Source organism: Anopheles arabiensis, chromosome 2 (assembly GCF_016920715.1).
Source record: "Anopheles arabiensis isolate DONGOLA chromosome 2, AaraD3, whole genome shotgun sequence".
NCBI classification, from domain to species: Eukaryota; Metazoa; Arthropoda; class Insecta; order Diptera; family Culicidae; genus Anopheles; species Anopheles arabiensis.
In genome coordinates this window covers 75,345,474-75,361,346 of record NC_053517.1, presented here as the reverse complement: position 1 = coordinate 75,361,346, position 15,873 = coordinate 75,345,474, and the positions used below count along the sequence as shown (strand labels likewise).

General features: G+C 45.4%; 3 protein-coding genes and 1 long non-coding RNA gene across 4 annotated transcripts; 3 read left to right on the top strand and 1 right to left on the bottom strand.

Moving 5' to 3' along the window:
• The first annotated feature begins 11 nt into the window (after nt 1-11).
• On the top strand, nt 12-1,224 carry LOC120898373 (SOSS complex subunit B homolog). Its single transcript, XM_040304165.1, has 2 exons — nt 12-160; nt 241-1,224. The coding sequence occupies exons 1-2, from the start codon at nt 141-143 to the stop codon at nt 950-952; spliced, it is 732 nt and encodes a 243-aa protein (XP_040160099.1). The 5' UTR covers nt 12-140; the 3' UTR covers nt 953-1,224.
• Nucleotides 1,225-1,451: 227 nt separating this feature from the next.
• On the top strand, nt 1,452-7,298 carry LOC120894088. The gene is made up of 6 exons (XM_040296467.1): nt 1,452-3,607; nt 5,795-5,910; nt 6,035-6,319; nt 6,401-6,605; nt 6,688-6,911; nt 6,987-7,298. The coding sequence occupies exons 1-6, from the start codon at nt 2,570-2,572 to the stop codon at nt 7,138-7,140; spliced, it is 2,022 nt and encodes a 673-aa protein (XP_040152401.1). The 5' UTR covers nt 1,452-2,569; the 3' UTR covers nt 7,141-7,298.
• On the bottom strand, nt 7,196-8,822 carry LOC120898371. Its single transcript, XM_040304163.1, has 3 exons — nt 7,752-8,822; nt 7,549-7,682; nt 7,196-7,474 (listed from the first exon to the last, which is right to left on the bottom strand). The coding sequence occupies exons 1-3, from the start codon at nt 8,672-8,674 to the stop codon at nt 7,281-7,283; spliced, it is 1,251 nt and encodes a 416-aa protein (XP_040160097.1). The 5' UTR covers nt 8,675-8,822; the 3' UTR covers nt 7,196-7,280.
• Nucleotides 8,823-10,984: 2,162 nt separating this feature from the next.
• Nucleotides 10,985-14,176, top strand: LOC120898377. The gene is made up of 2 exons (XR_005738656.1): nt 10,985-11,975; nt 12,811-14,176. It is a non-coding gene; the product is annotated as an uncharacterized LOC120898377 (long non-coding RNA).
• The last annotated feature ends 1,697 nt before the right edge of the window (nt 14,177-15,873 follow it).

Here is a 15,873-nt window from a genome sequence, read left to right as displayed (position 1 = left end):
GAACAAACCCATCTGTCAAACTGGATGCTGGGGCGAAATCAAAACAAAACAAAATTCAGCTGTAAACACGAAATCGTCTCCACCGATTGCCACTGAAATCATCTAGGCCGCTCCCATTTACCCTCCCTGCACAGATTGTAATGGCCGTTAATATGTACGGGTATGTATTGCGGTCAAAACCCGCCTGAAGTGCTGGCGCATACAGTTCCCACACGAAAATAATCAACCCTCTGCCACCAGCCCGATGCAGAACCATCCACCGCCCAATCCCAACCCGACCGACCTGATGGCGATTAAGGACATCTACCCGGGGATGAAAAACATCAACGTGATCTTCATCATACTCGAGATAGGGCCGGTCACGCTGACGAAAGAGAACCGCGAGGTGCGCACGTTCAAAGTGGCCGACCAGAGCGCCGCCATCAACGTGTCGATCTGGGACGAGCCGGGCAAGCAGCTGCTGCCGGGTGATATCGTGCGCCTCACCAAAGGCTACGCCAACGTGTGGCGCCAGTCGCTGACGCTTTACTCGGGCAAAAATGGGGAGATCGTGCGGTTGGGCGATTTTTGCTACACCTTCAACGAGATGGTAAACATGAGCGAGCCGAACCCGAACCTGGCCGCGCCAATGCCCCAGCCCATCCTGAACAATGGATCGGGGGGCGGTGGACCGAACGGTGGCCCGAATAACAACAACAACGGCAACAACGGTACGGGAAAGGCACTGGGAACGCCCAAGCCGGTACCGAACAGTAGCAGTCCGCTGCTTTCGGCCGGCGCCGGTTCGCAACCGAAACCGCACGCCGCTACGACGCGTTACTCGGTGGCGGTCGCGGCCGCTGCTGCCGCCGCCACACCGCCCAGCATCATGAAACCCTCGCAGAAGAACTCCCCGCGGACGGGGCGCAACAGCCAGGCCAAAGGGGCCTCGGTGAAGGGCGACCGAAGATAACAGTTAGCGGATGCTGCCCTCGGCGCATCACCGATGTCCGTCGGCGATAGTTTTATTTTACCGTCTAGCAATGTAATGTAAATGCAGTACCGGCGACCGTTGGCGGATTCGCTGGTATACCTTTTGTGTGTGTGTTGAGCTCCATTTTAAACCTTCCCATTTGTGCACGAGCATAACATTCCTGTGTGGAAAATGCTTACATTTTTTTACAGTAGCTACATACTTTGTGCGAGGTATCACGTTGTAGAAATAAATCGAAATCCGTAGCCTCACTGGAGTGCTGGAGTGTTTGTTTGTCACGTACTGTAGTTTCGCCTTCCGAATAGCCCGCTGCTGTGCTCGCGAATGGGTTGCGTGAAAGAAGCCCCCATCCATGCGCTGCACCGCAATTGACAAATTCGGCAGAGCCAAAACAATCTGTTTTTGAAGCAATCCAGCGTGCAGAAGCTCAACGCATATCGATCGGTGGTAAGTTTTGCGGGTGCTTTTATTTTAGGTGTGATTAAGCATGTTGTGCATCTCCATCATATCGAATTTTGGCGGTGTTCTTCCGATAAAAAAGAATTTCATAATTGCAGTTCATGAAATAAAAAACGCAAAAAAAAACAAAGCAATGTCATTGCTGTCAAACTCTTATCCGGGAATGACAGTAGCTACGCTGCGCGTGTGTGCGTGTAGATGTGTGTGGTGGATGGTAGTGCTCTGTTGATGGAATCCGTGGCCTTCCGAAAAAGTTTTCGGATGCTCAGTCCCTCGCGGTACTTTAGCTCGTTCGTGTTGAAGATTGGATAATTTTTCGCGTGATTGTGTCTTCGTCGCTACGGCACACACGTTTTCAGTGTTCGATGACGGTGAAACATAGCATCGTCGTAGTGTTTTACGTTTCGGTTCCTTTTGTGGCTGGGTGTTTGTGCTTTTGAATGGGCAATGCCATCGGCGAATCGCGCCTGCATACCGTAACAGAACCGAACAGTAACCATCGCGAGTGTAATCGAGCGCCCAACGCTGGTATGACTCTGCTGCGCTAATTTAATGTTACCGTAGTTGAGCAATCCAGACGAAGAAAAACGGCAAACGTTGCTGTTGCTGCCGACGGCGGCGGTGACCCTGTTCCGTACAAATCAAGTGTCAAATTCTTGTTGATACTGGAACGCAAATCCGTGGCCGTGATTGTTTGCGCATTGTTTGGGGTAAAGCGCAGACTGCTTCGATCGGCAGAAACACACATAGCCCAGCAGCATAGACGCAGCAACCAAGTGCCATGTGGTTAGTGTAGAACCGGATAGTGCACCACCAACCAACGAGGGGCCACGCAAGAATGCTGGATCGATCGAAACCCCACAAATCTATTCCTAGACCGGCACCAGCGAAGAGACCGACCGCAAAAGTCGGTAGTAAAACTCACCCTACCAAGAAACAGTATAAATCTCGGCCGACGGTCATAGCACGACTCAGCAGCAGCAGCGATAAGCATCGCCAGTCGGCACGGAATCTCGCACCCGTTAGGTTAGCGGCCGGGAGAAGGGAAGCATCATCCCTCGGCCAGCCCGGGATCCAGAGCGGAAGCAGTGCGTAAGCTACCCCGGCTCCCACGAACGTTATCGGACCGGTCACGATATGATAGCTTATCTGTCGAAAATGCGATCGTCCGCGTCGGAGATGGCGGGCGGCGAAACGACCCAGTTTCTCAAACTATCCAGTGCCGTGTTTTACGGCCTCTCGTCGTTCCTGATCACCGTAGTCAATAAGACCGTGCTGACCAGCTACCGGTTTCCCTCGTTCCTGGTGCTCAGTCTCGGCCAGCTGACGGCCAGCATCGTGGTGCTGTTCGTCGCCAAGCGGCTGCAGCTAGTCAAGTATCCCGATTTCAGCCGAGACATCGCGCGCCGCATATTCCCGCTGCCGCTGATCTATCTCGGCAACATGATGTTCGGGCTCGGCGGCACGCAAGCCCTCAGCCTGCCAATGTTTGCCGCCCTGCGGCGGTTCTCCATCCTGCTGACGATGCTGCTGGAGCTGCTGGTGCTCGGCATTAGGCCCACGCTCGCGGTGAAGGTGAGCGTGTTCGCCATGGTCGGGGGCGCCCTGATGGCCGCGCTGGACGATCTCAGCTTCAATCTGCAGGGCTACATGTACGTGATGATCACGAACACGCTGACCGCGGCCAACGGCGTGTACATGAAGAAGAAGCTCGACACGGCCGACATGGGCAAGTACGGGCTGATGTACTACAACTCGCTGTTCATGATACTGCCGGCCTTGGTCGGCACCTGGCTGGCCGGCGACATCGACCGAGCGTGGCAGTACGAGGGCTGGAACGATCCGTTCTTCGTCGTGCAGTTCCTGCTGTCCTGCGTGATGGGCTTCATCCTGTCGTACAGTGTGATCCTGTGCACCCAGCACAACTCCGCCCTGACCACCACCATCGTCGGCTGCCTGAAGAACATCAGCGTCACGTACATCGGGATGTTCATCGGGGGCGATTACGTGTTTTCGCTGCTGAACGCGCTCGGCATCAACATCAGCGTGGCCGGCAGCCTGCTCTACACGTACGTCACCTTCCGGAAGAAGCCGAGCGGCGGGGGAGGAAGCGGTGACGCTGCCTCGTCCGACAAGAAGCTGCTGCTGCCCGCCGCCGGAAGAATCGATAACGTGTGAGAGGACGCGATGGTGGAGGTGGTGGGTGCGCGCGTGTGTGTAGTAAAGCGAACAAAACCAAAGCGAGCTAACCGGGGGGCAGATAGTGGGGCATATATTTATTAGTAGTGTCTGTACGTTGCCCCTTTCTCCCTCCCTTCGCCCACTCGCTTGCTAAGGGCAAATGCATTAGTTTCACAACAAAAAAACCAGAAGGGCATTGGAGATGATTTCCCCGCGGGCGTGCAATGTGGCCATTGATTCAGTGCGGTATACCAAGTGTACAGAGAGATGATGATCGAAGTAGTTTTAAGCGATAATCACCTAAACGTTCACAATCACACACACACACGCGGCACCGGGAGTGCGACGCGTGTCATCGGCAGTGATAGAAACATTTGAACAAAAACAAACGAATAATTCTCGTGCTCCGAACTCCGACGGGGGAAAAGGATGCCACATTACAATATTCTATTGTATAGCGAAAATACTGGCGCTCCTCCGCCACCTTGTAAACGAATGGCCACCCCTCCCGTGCGTGAGTTGATATTAAAAAGAAGGCATTGCATCGAAGGCGCATGATAAGCTGTGTATCGTAGATTGTTTTTAGTTTCGCCTGTGTAGTTTTAAGTTGAAGATGAGTACATGTACCCCGTGTAGGAGATTTTAGTGAAGCTGATTGATGGAGTCGAAATATATACACCACCCAAGAGAGTTGGTGGATTGCCGTTGTGTAACAAAACCGCGTTGTGAGTGAGCATTTATGCTTTTTTTTTGTCTTCAGTTGTATAAACGGTACGTCTGCGTATAACGAGAAAGAAAACTCATCAAAACCATGAACCACCCCATCGAGGTTGAGTAATCGGAACTTGGTGTACGTTCATCGCGGTGGAACGATGACATATAGAAAACGTCACGCCTTTTTAATCTAATCCAAAAACAGAAATTATATAAAGCAATACACGATAAAGCATTAAACCATTAAATGCGCACGGAAAGAGTGGGAGAGAGCAAACGTGTGATTAGGATTTATCGACCCTTTTTGGGGGGCGAAACATTGACTACTGAACTGCTTGATAAAAACGGATTCAGTATGCATTTGGTGTCATACGATCGGGCTTTTCAGTCCAGTGTGGACGGCTCCATCCCTTGCTAACTTTAAAGATTTGGTTTTCCGTGGCCGAATATGCAAGAAATGCAGAAAATTTTGGAGAAACCAATACAATTTCTATAGAATTGTCACAATTTCACAGCATGAACAGTACTCTGGATGGAGCGCAATTTCGATCCGCGGGCAATTGTTTGCGTTCTTCGTTAAACACGTCCCCAGTTGTATGTCCAGCGGGAAAACCAGTTTATCAGTTGTTGTTCAGCTCTTTTTTTTCGTTGCTTGCTCTGTAACGTACAAATCTCGGACGGGTCGGCGGGCGTGTACTTTGCCGTTGCCCTTTAATGATATGGTTGGCCGTTTTACGAAAAAACACTGCCAGCACAGCACACGAACTGTTGCTGTTGAGATTATTGAGTTTGCATTAGGATTATGCTTTGCCTTTTATTTTTAGCAGCAAAAGATAGGCTAATCGCGGGCCTTCAAACGACTTCGTTCAAATGCCGGTGATCAAACCTATTTGTTGTGTGTGTTAGTTTGTTTAATAACATTGATCATTCACTGTTCCGGTGGGACAAGGTCAGCGTTTTCCATGATGAATAGAAGAAACCTTTACCAGATCCCAACGGAACAAACAAACCGTTTCGTCTTCGTGCGCGGAAACAATAGTGACCGTGACCTCGTTGGTAGGTTCAGGTTTATTGACACAGCAGCATAAGCGATGCGTCTTAACCGTCGTCGCCATCATCATCGCTGTGAGTCGCTCTGGCTGTTCGAATCCGTTTGTACATCTTCTAGCATATTTCTGGGGAGCGTAACGTAAGAGGGAACAGGTGTTGAGCTGAGGATGTACATTCCTCTACGTCGGCACTCGTGTGACTGATGCGATGACGTCAGGCATCCCAGAGTCAAGGGCTAGGAAGGTGAAGATCGCATTGAAATTACAGTACACGTACTGGCAGAAACTCCACTGAACGATAGCATGTTGTATATGTTATGTATAGTGTATAACACTAATTATGTCTAAATTGAGCCGGTGCAGCTCTAATCAATATGACAGCGTGGTGGGACAAATTGAAGGGTGAACTTTTTTTTAAATGATATTCCACTGCGAGCCGGCCGGTAATGCATTTTTAGATAAAACCAGCATTGTCCCACTTGTTTATCATCCCCTTTGTATGGGAAAATGTATTTTAGCTGCTCATAATAGAAGGTAATTATGTTTAATATTGTTTTTAATCACATGGGTCGGATTTTTTTTGTTGTAGATTATTAAATGGTAAAATGTATAAATTATTTTTCAAATAATTGCTTCACCCATTCACATTTCCTTCCAGAACAAAAAAAAGCACCAAAATGTTCGTTCGAAAAAGCTGCTACCCGTTGATTAACGCCACGAGAAGATGTCTCCGGTATCGCCAGCTAAGCTCTACCACGGCCGGAACCGACGGCACAACAGCACCTACAGCCAACATTTCCTTGAACGATGAGCCACAGCCGGCAGCAGTTGAGATGGACGAGTTTACGAAAGAGTTTCTTCGCAATCGAATTGAAGTCAGCGACATTCAAAGGCTAATTTTAAGCGCCGGAAGCTCCGTCGCCGCTTTAGTCGATCCGCGAAGGTAAGCCCTCCTGCAAACTGCTCACCCAAAAGCCAATAAACGAGCCAATTTACTGTATTTTTTAAACTCTTTTCTGCGCAGGCATGATATGATCGCTTGCCTGGGGGAAACGACTGGACGGGAGGCGTTGGAAAAAATGCTCCACTACATGCGATCAACCGAGGAGGGACAACGGATTCTGGCGGAGAAACCGCGCATCAATACGCGCACGGTGGATATGGAGGCACTAAAAAAGATGCCGGAGCATACGTTCGGTTACACATACGTCAAGTTTATGGAAGATAATGTACACGCAATTAGCACACAGACACAAACATTTCTTAAGTATGTTACGCTTATGGTGTGTGTTTTTTTCCTTTTTTTGACAGAATATTACACCCGATTCACGAATGGAGGTGCGATTTTTGGACGAGCCCGAACTTGCGTACGTCATGACCCGATACAGGGAAACGCACGATATGGTACACGCGATCCTCGACATGCCCACCAACATGTTGGGCGAGGTAACGGTCAAGTGGGTGGAAGCGTTAAACACCGGTCTACCGATGTGCTATGGCGGTGCCGTCTTTGGTGCCTTTCGGCTTCGTACCAAGTGAGTGGCTCGATTCGAAAAAGCTTTTCCCAACCAGTGCTGCACCCCCCAAAATGGTTCCACTTTTCATTTCAGACAAAGACAAAACTATCTGCGAAAGTATCTGCCCTGGGCCCTTCGGACGGGCAATCGGATCAAACCACTGATGGGCGTGTACTGGGAGAAGCGATGGGAGCAGGATGTGACGGAACTACGCAAAGAGTTAAACATTGAGCTGTTGGCACCGTAGACCCGCGACTGCTTTCGCGTTTGCATCGTATTACAACAAACCCAAATCGCAATAGTGAGACGTTCGTTTGTAGTTATTATTTAAAACGATTTTTTTTATCACGCTGCAATTTGCTTCGCAAGTACACAGCGCATAATACACTAAAATTTCAACGTGTATTTGTTTGGTTTCAAGTCCTTCGACTTTTTCCATGCTTCCCGCTGGGCCGCTTCCGTCGCGCTTCGGCCTAGCAGCAGCTCCAGCAGCTGCCGATTGCACATCTCGGGCAGGGCGATGTTGAGATCGATCGCATTTTGCATGATTTCCGAACAGCCGCGCAAGTTTTTACGCCAATCTGTGAGAGACGCAATAGAGCACAACCCCATTAGTGTGTAGAATGTACAAACCTCTATGCTCGCACACACTTACACTGATATTCAAATAGTCGGATGAGCATAGCTTTACAATCTGCCTTCATTTCGTGCTTGAGGAACATTTCGATCAATTGGTACACCTTTTCGACGTTGTTTTCGTACAGCAGTTTGTAGCACAGATTTGGTATCCTGTAAGTTTAAAATAACGTTTAAGCTGTTGCCATATCGCTATATAGATTTCGATCATCCGCCACGTACCTTTTGCTGATCGCGTTCCTTAGTGCGTCGTGCCGATCGAACAACGTTTTGGCCGCCTCCTGATCGCTGTGCCACGCGCTAAGGAAGCTCTTTTCCCACACGTAGCAGATGGGAAACTCGTGGCGCAGTTCGACTAAGCTGAACTCACACAGCTGCATTACGGCGAGCAAAACTGCTTCACTCTTTTTGCCAATCGTTTCATCGATAATTTCCAACAGTAAATGATCAATCATTATCATCCTTTCTTCGTTACACTCGAGCATAATGGATCGAAACGCGTCGAGTGATTTAAACGTGTTGCCCTGCTTCCACTCGCAAAGGGCCTTATAGTGCTCGAACCTGCCGATCGCTGTGCTGCCGCATTCTGGATAAAGCTTTCGGTAGAGTTCACTCAACCGTTCTATGGTTCGCGTTTCTGTCCGGTGTGCCAGGTTCTTGAGAACGGCGTTTAATACCTGCAGTGACGGTAGCTTCTCGTACTCCAATATTTGTGCCAGTAGCAATTTCACGTCTTCGTTGTTTTGTTCCTTCAGTGCCGTTTCGAGTAGATGATCAACTTGGGATACTTCCATCTGACTAATGTTTACGACTAGCGGGTTGTTCGTAAGCTCGTTGTACAGCTCGCTGAAACGAAACGAGGAGCGTTGGATGGTTTCCGTGGGAGTACGAATGCTGGCAGCCAATTCAGACGGAGCTAGGTCGGCGGTTTTGGGTGACGTTTTTGGTTGCCCGTTACGATGTCGGCTGTTCAAAACCTTCCATTTTAGCTTTTTGTTGTCCATCAGCTCACTGATAAAGGAATCAACCGCACTGATGTTGGTACTTTTGCGCTGATAGCTGACTAGCCAGGTAAGAAGCCACACGTTCGGTACCGAAGGCCGGAACATGGCGCAGTGCCGGGAAGCGGATAATAAGGTTGCCATGCTGATAGTTTCTGGATGTTTTTATCTCTAAAACGGTAACTTTTTCACGACGTAATTTCACATTTCTAAGCGCCCATTGTTATGCACGGTGTTTGTTTATTTCGTTGTCGATATTTCCCAAACAGACGAAATCAGCTGACAGTAATTGTTATGACAGTGCGATTCACCATTCCCATTGAACAAATGAACGCATAATTGTGCGCAAACAAAATATCCTTGAAACGCTTCGACAACACTTCCGACATAAATTGGCAAGTCATATGAAAATACTATTTTTCAACTTGTTTGACATTTATTTAATAATTTTTACTTCAAGGTATAATATTTTTATTTCATATTTAGGGGAATATTTTTTTGTGATTGGAAAAAATAAAATATCATTGTCACTCCTTAACCCAAGCGCCACAAATCCACTAAACGACCACTAAATGGGTTCTAAACGGCTCAAGCTAGACCTAGACGGAATATAAAAAGCCTTCGTTTAGCTTTCTTCGCTTTGAGAGCATTCTTCTTCCCTCTGTATTGTTTATGGTTTCTAATTGAAGTTATGCATCGCTAGAACTAGAACGTCGATACGATTGTTTAAATACTAAACCAGCACTGATGCAAGTGAGATTTTAGTAATGGTCATTGGTGTCGATATCCACGTAACTGACCACACGACCTTTCATATAATTTTTTGCTCGGAATGTTTGAAGGGTATATAGGCCATGAATAGACGAAGTTAGTCAAAACACGTTTCAAGAAAAGGACAGCAATATAATGATGAGTTATGAAACGCCATATTATGGGCCAATCAGTAAAGCTTTGGAGCTTTCGTTTTTTTCTATGCATATTTGATTGTTCAGTCGTTTAAGCTTAATCTGTAGCGCTTGGGAACTGGCATAAAACAGCACAGTGTATGTTCCAGCTGGGTAAATTAAGTCCTTTTAACTTTCAATTTCAAACGCTGAGAGTGAAATGAACATTCACAATATGCATGCCATCTTTTGCCGATAACCTGGTAACGAATGATAAAAGTTATGTTTGAGTTGATTCAGTTATAGAACATATAATTTCTATAAATTAGGCGCAAACAATGAGTCCAAAATAGTAAAAAATAATCCCATTTGCTCCATAGCAACGCCCATAAATAATGTTTAATTGAGCTGGTAAATTTTTTCCATAACTTTCTGACAATTTGCTCTAAATGCATCGAGCGATTTTCTTTCATGGACCTTGAGTAAAAGGGTGTGAAAGTTATAAAAAATATATAAAGGAAATCGTCACCATGAATGAAGGAAGCAAAGAGACGCTATGTAGACAGTGAATTTAACAAAAATTACTAAACACAAAAATCTGGTTGGCCACTTGACTATCGCTGCAAATGTTCGCTGTACGTTTGAACAGCTGTTACATTTATGCGCACGGTTAAGCCGCCCGCCGGTTAATCCGCCCCCGGATAATCGACGTTCTACTGTAATTGTTTAATGAATTAGACATTTCTTGGACCATTATCCGTGGATTTCATTAACCGGCAACCGTTCGGTCCCAAGCTGCCAGGATAATCGACGTTCTACTGTACTTCGGACATTGCGCCGACATGTCGACATTGTCTATGTGAAGCGTTTCTGTCAGTTGGGTATCGAATTTGTCCAACTAAGCCCGGACCGGATTCGATCTTCGTCGAACGAGAACTTGTGTTCCGCTACTTGCGTTGAAAATTGTCATATCGATTTCGTGATTGTCGCGTCTCATTTCGTTGCTGGCGAAAGGAAATAAGAAAGACCGTCTGCATTCTGCATAGATTCTGTACCATCAAAATCCTTCTAGTTGTGTCGTCCTCGTGAAGCAATTCCCCCGTTAGGGCAGTAGTGCGAAGAGAAGTTCTCCAAGAACGATACCACCCGCTAACATTGTGTGCTTTTGCGTGAGGTTAAGCGGAGCACCCTACTGACAGCGCACGAACACACACACACACATACACACAGACCGCAGAAAGGCCCATTGTCGCTGTAGCAGCCCACTGTCAAATTGCTCGCTCGTTTCAATATAGGAGGAGGCGTACAGGCCGGGGCTAACACAGCCAGTGAAGGATACACGGTTGGTGCACGCAAGAAAAGTCTGGAAACGCGCTCCACTGTACACGGCACACGTACACGAGCACGGCCAAGCACACACACACACACTTACACCCGTAGCAAGCAGTGTTTTTCGCCGTCCGTGTGAATAGTAGCAGACGGACAAGGGAGAGCCCCCTTTGTGTGCGCCCGTCGGCGTTGCGTGTGTTCGTGTTTGTTCTGTCCCTGTGAACGGACAAGTGGAGCCCGGTCTCGGTGTCTAGACATACTGAAGGACAAGTGGAGCCCGGCGCTGCAGATTCGCACCGTGCTGCTGTCGATTCAGGCACTGCTGAGCGCACCGAACCCGGACGATCCGCTCGCGAACGATGTGGCCGAGCTGTGGAAGGTGAACGAGGCGGAAGCGATCCGGAATGCGAAGGAATGGACGCAACGGTACGCCAACGACAACTAGATGCTGATTAACCAATTTTCCTTAAAACTACACACACACACAGAATAACTCTTTTTTAAGAAACAAAACGCAAAACAAATTGTAATGGTGAGCGGGCGGATTTAACAAGTACGAGCGTACCCGCAGCAACAGAAACCAGCAGCCTCAGCAACAGCAGCAGCAGCAGCAGCAGCAGCAACTTTCCAGCTCCAGTTATCATCAATAATCCTCCCTTTGCCGAGTGTGTCCACAGAGGCAGAGCAAAACACTCTGTGGGAAAAGAAATAAAAGCTTGTGCGTGTGTATGTGTGCAAGTATGTGCGCGTGGTGTGTGTGTGTGTGTGTGTCCAAGAATGTGCATGCGTCTGGAGGAATTTATAAAAATTTGACAGCATCATCCAAGTAGCAGCTAAATGAACTGTCAAACATCTTAACCGCGGAACTATAAAAACAAAAATAGAAGAGCCCACGACATAACGTACGAAGAATTATCTCCTGCTGCAGTTAGTAGACGGTGTGTGATAGCCATCGAGCATTGGCTGCGAACCACGCGGCGGCACTTCTATGCCGTACGAGCTTGTTTTCGCGTCAACATTTAGTGCACGTGAATGCGTGCGTGCGTGTTTCTGTCCGTCTGCTCGGCTGCCGCACATACACACACACATAATCAACAACAGTATATGGACAAGCAGAGTAACAATAAATCATAACAACGCTCGACTCCCTTGGCGATGGGAAGCCTCACACTACGAACGAAACAATGGCATCGGACAATGTGGCGGTAGCGCGAGGAAATGTTCACCTTAAGGTAAATACACTAATCGATTCTATCGACTGTTGGTGTAGTGTTGCTTTCATTGCCATGAGCATGGACCGGAGAGAGTGGGAGGCGAAGTTGGGGGAATAGAGTACGGGGAGGGTCATTTGTGATGGGGGGAGAGAGTTTGGTGTTGAGTCTGTCCTTGGCGAACCAACGACAACAAAGAACAAATAGGCGCTCTGGAACTTTCGAATTTTAAACAGTAGCGTTAGCATTTTATGCATTGCAGTGAAATTGATTGTTAGTTTGCGAAGGAAATGAATTGCTTTATTTGTTTAAAACTTATCTTTTGTTCGATTGGCTTATTCTCATACACAGTACAGGCGTAGGCTTAAAAACAGCGTAAATATCCATGAACCAACATAACGCATTGCGGTTGACCGTTTGTCGATGGCGTTTATTCACGTTTGCAATCCAATTAAACACGCCAAAGCATGGCACAAATATAGCACGCTATAATGGATGCATGCTGTTGCTCATCAACGGCTAGTAGAGAAGTAGAACGATCGTAGAGGCAACACCTGCGGTACGTGTGTGGTGGAAGGAAGACTTATACGAGTTTGACGCATCGAAAAGAATTATCTTCCCCATCGGATTGTAAAATAAGTAACGGACAAATACACACACACTGCGCTTCAGTCAAGGGGCCATAAGGTCCTAGTATAGAGCAAGTAGTAGTGGAAAAAGGAATTTAATATTTGAAGTCACCGGGACATAAAGGAGGATCAAAGAAAAGAGAAACATACATATGAGTCAGGCTTTTTAAATGCTCAATAATAATATTGTTTGATTAATTTTTGTTATTTTTATTTTCTCATTCTAGATGGCTAATTGCAGCTTAAGAATGAAGCTAAAAACATAAAATTTCCCAACGACTACAACATGTTGTGGGCGGTGTCAAAGAGGAGTAACAATTATCCGATGGAAATTCAACAAAGGTGAACAACGAGTGGTGCTGTTCATCAGGAATGGTCAGGAACCAAGTCGAAAATTTACTGCTGTCAGCTGTGCTTAGATATCAATAAAATTTAAAGTGCTAGTACACACTGAATGAGCAATGCCCGCAAATCATCAATCGATCCGAGCGAACGACGGGACAGGTTGAAGGAAAAGTAGACTAAAAAGATGTGTCAACATGCAATTTTCACCAAGTCACGATAACGGCAACATCGTTCCCGTTTTTTTTTGTTCCTCTTACCTTACCGATTGTATCTGTAACGTGAAGTTACTTGATTAGCTGTAGCTCGAATCTTCTAGCAATATTACGGTTTTTAATTGGTTGAATACAGCTTCGACAGTAGACATTTTCTCCACTACTCTTCTCTTCAACACGAGCATGATTATGTTGTTTGGCAAGTTTGCTAAATTGAAAACCTTTGCGATAACTCAAGCATAACTCAACATTTTAGGGCGATTTTGCTTTAAGTAGAATAGTAAACGAAAGAACGTCCAGAAAAAAAAGATTTAATTACACTTATGGCAACATAACAGATACGCCATTTGCAGTGATCTAGGAGACGAAAAAGGAATAAACGAACTAACCAAAAGTGCTGCCTCCTGACACTGTTTAAATGATTTGAAACAAAATCCTTCAGTCAATGACGCAGCTTGATATTCTGCATGATTGCACATGCCCCAACACAAACATACCACGGTTACAAGCACGTACAATTAGTTCAGTTATTGATGAATAGCTGCTGCAAATGGAACGAAGCAAAAAAAAAGTTTGCGCGTACTGCTGCAACACTTTCGAAACAACTCACTGCAAACACATTATAAAAACAACTCGTTCGTGAATTGGTAGGTCAAACGGAATTAAGAATATCACTGTAAGAAGGGACGCGAATGTACTGATAGGAAACTGCGGAGGGAAAAGGGAACTGTGAGATAATCTACGAACTGAAAAAATGGTAAAGCACAACGTACGAACAACATCTATGGGAGAAGGGGAACGGGAATGAGATCGAGGATAGAAACTCCTACTGTGCTATCGTATGATATAAGAGAAAGTAATTATGATCACCAAGAAACGGCATTCAATTCGCAAAAACAAACTCTATTTCACAAACTACACTAAAAAAAAAAACAAAAAAGAACAAAAAAAGAAAGAAACACGCAAACACATTCTACGGAAAACAAACAGTTGTATATTAGAATGAGGATTATAAATAATTGAATGAAAACCTAAACCGAAAGTGTATTGTGTATCGAAAGTGTAATGAGAGAAAATGTTGAGAAAACACAGCTTTGTATTGGGAAGTATTGGGGATTATTATTATTTGAACTTCAACAGTCGGAATTCAGCTAATAGAATGGCTAATCGATATTCGAAAATATTCACTATAGAAAAACAAAAAGATTTGTCGTGTGTAAAAAAACTTGCCAACTAACTGGCACAAAGTTAATTGTTGGTTAACTTGTCAACTAACTGGCATAAAGTTAATTGCTGGCAAGCAATCAAAAGTCAACTAATAAGTACAGACTAAACTATCAGATTCGGGATTCGAAAGATTTCCTAGAATGATTCAATCGGAGCGGATCCCTTTTGAAGGATTCGAATCGGATCGAAACCTTTTGAAGATGCAATTGCGACTGTGGTTCTATTACTATTTGATTGCAATAAGGATGTAACTTGAATTTCAAATATGATTCTTTATTGGGATTTGATCGCGACTCGATTACTATCCTATAGGAATTGCGAATGGATCACATTCGGAATCACTGGGAAGTGTTTTGATGAATCCCATTGAGAATCAATCAACGTGCCAATAGTTCCGAATGAATCTAAGCAGTAAAAACATTTTTTTAATTACATTTTGGCTCTAGTGGAACGTTAATAATTGTAGTAATGGGGTTTTACGAGAAAATGGAAGCAATTTTGTTTTAAAAAAAATCGAAGAAAATCGCATTTGAAAACTCAATGAATTCTGAGTAAGTCAATGAAGCTCAACAAACGGAAGCTGTTTTTTATAAGAAGTTTTTATAGTCTATACTAGTGTTGGCCGTTCTGGTCCGAACCTAGTAAAAAAGTTCCGTTCTTTATGTAGGCCGTTCCGTTCCGATCCTTTATACAAAATCGTTCCGTTCCGTTCATTCCGTTGATTCCGTTCTTTCCGTTCTTTCCGTTCGTTCCGTTCCGTTCCGTTCATTCCGTTCATTCCGTTCCGTTCCGTTAATTTCGTTCTTTCCGTTCATTCCGTTCTTTCCGTTCATTCCGTTCCGTTCAATTCGTTCTTTCTGTTCACTCCGTTCCATTCCGGTCTTTGCCGCTTCAATATTGTTAGCAAGGTGCTATCGTTCGTGCGTTCCGTTCTTTGAAAAAACCGGCTTTGTCCGGCTGTTGCTTGCTGCATGCAAGATAACTGTTCACTCTTTCTCGCATACAGTATGTGTTGCCTGTGCACTCTCCCATGCTCACAGGAATATTCATCGCACTTCGTCGCGTATCGTATATAAAAATCGTGATAAGCGAAACCAAAAAGGGTGTTGCATTTGGTATTATGGTGCAATTTGTAACATCTATTCTACTTTTTGTTATAATTTAGCTAGTCTAAACTAGACAAATAACTATTATAAAATTTAAATTATTACTCATATGGCAGAACAGGTTGGAAAAGATGTATTATGATATGCGAGTATGAACAACGAAAAATAAAATGTATTTATTTTTTATGCCACGATGTCCACATGATCTTGGCACTCGGCATGATTCCAATATTTGGCCATTCGATTTGAAGCATTCTGTTCCATTCGACAACCGTTTGAGTGCTGTGATCTTGTAAACGATTTGTGTGAAAAAACTATTTGTTTTAAATAGTAAGTGAAATTCAAATAATTAGTCAATCTCGTGATACAATCGTCAACTCGTAGCACTCAATAACATCAG

Excerpts from the sequence above, each read along its gene's own strand:
- LOC120898373 (XM_040304165.1), top strand. The coding sequence starts at position 141 with ATGGCCGTTAATATGTACGG. Across the intron at positions 161-240 it reads ATGGCCGTTAATATGTACGG|CCCGATGCAGAACCATCCAC; the intron begins GTATGTATTGCG and ends CTCTGCCACCAG.
- LOC120894088 (XM_040296467.1), top strand. The coding sequence starts at position 2,570 with ATGATAGCTTATCTGTCGAAAATGCGATCGTCCGCGTCGGAGATGGCG. Across the intron at positions 3,608-5,794 it reads CCGGAAGAATCGATAACGTG|ATGATATTCCACTGCGAGCC; the intron begins TGAGAGGACGCG and ends ACTTTTTTTTAA. Across the intron at positions 6,606-6,687 it reads TCAAGTTTATGGAAGATAAT|AATATTACACCCGATTCACG; the intron begins GTACACGCAATT and ends TTTTTTTGACAG.
- LOC120898371 (XM_040304163.1), bottom strand. The coding sequence starts at position 8,674 with ATGGCAACCTTATTATCCGCTTCCCGGCACTGCGCCATGTTCCGGCCT. Across the intron at positions 7,683-7,751 it reads AGGAACGCGATCAGCAAAAG|GATACCAAATCTGTGCTACA; the intron begins GTACGTGGCGGA and ends TTAAACTTACAG. Across the intron at positions 7,475-7,548 it reads CCGACTATTTGAATATCAGT|ATTGGCGTAAAAACTTGCGC; the intron begins GTAAGTGTGTGC and ends CGTCTCTCACAG.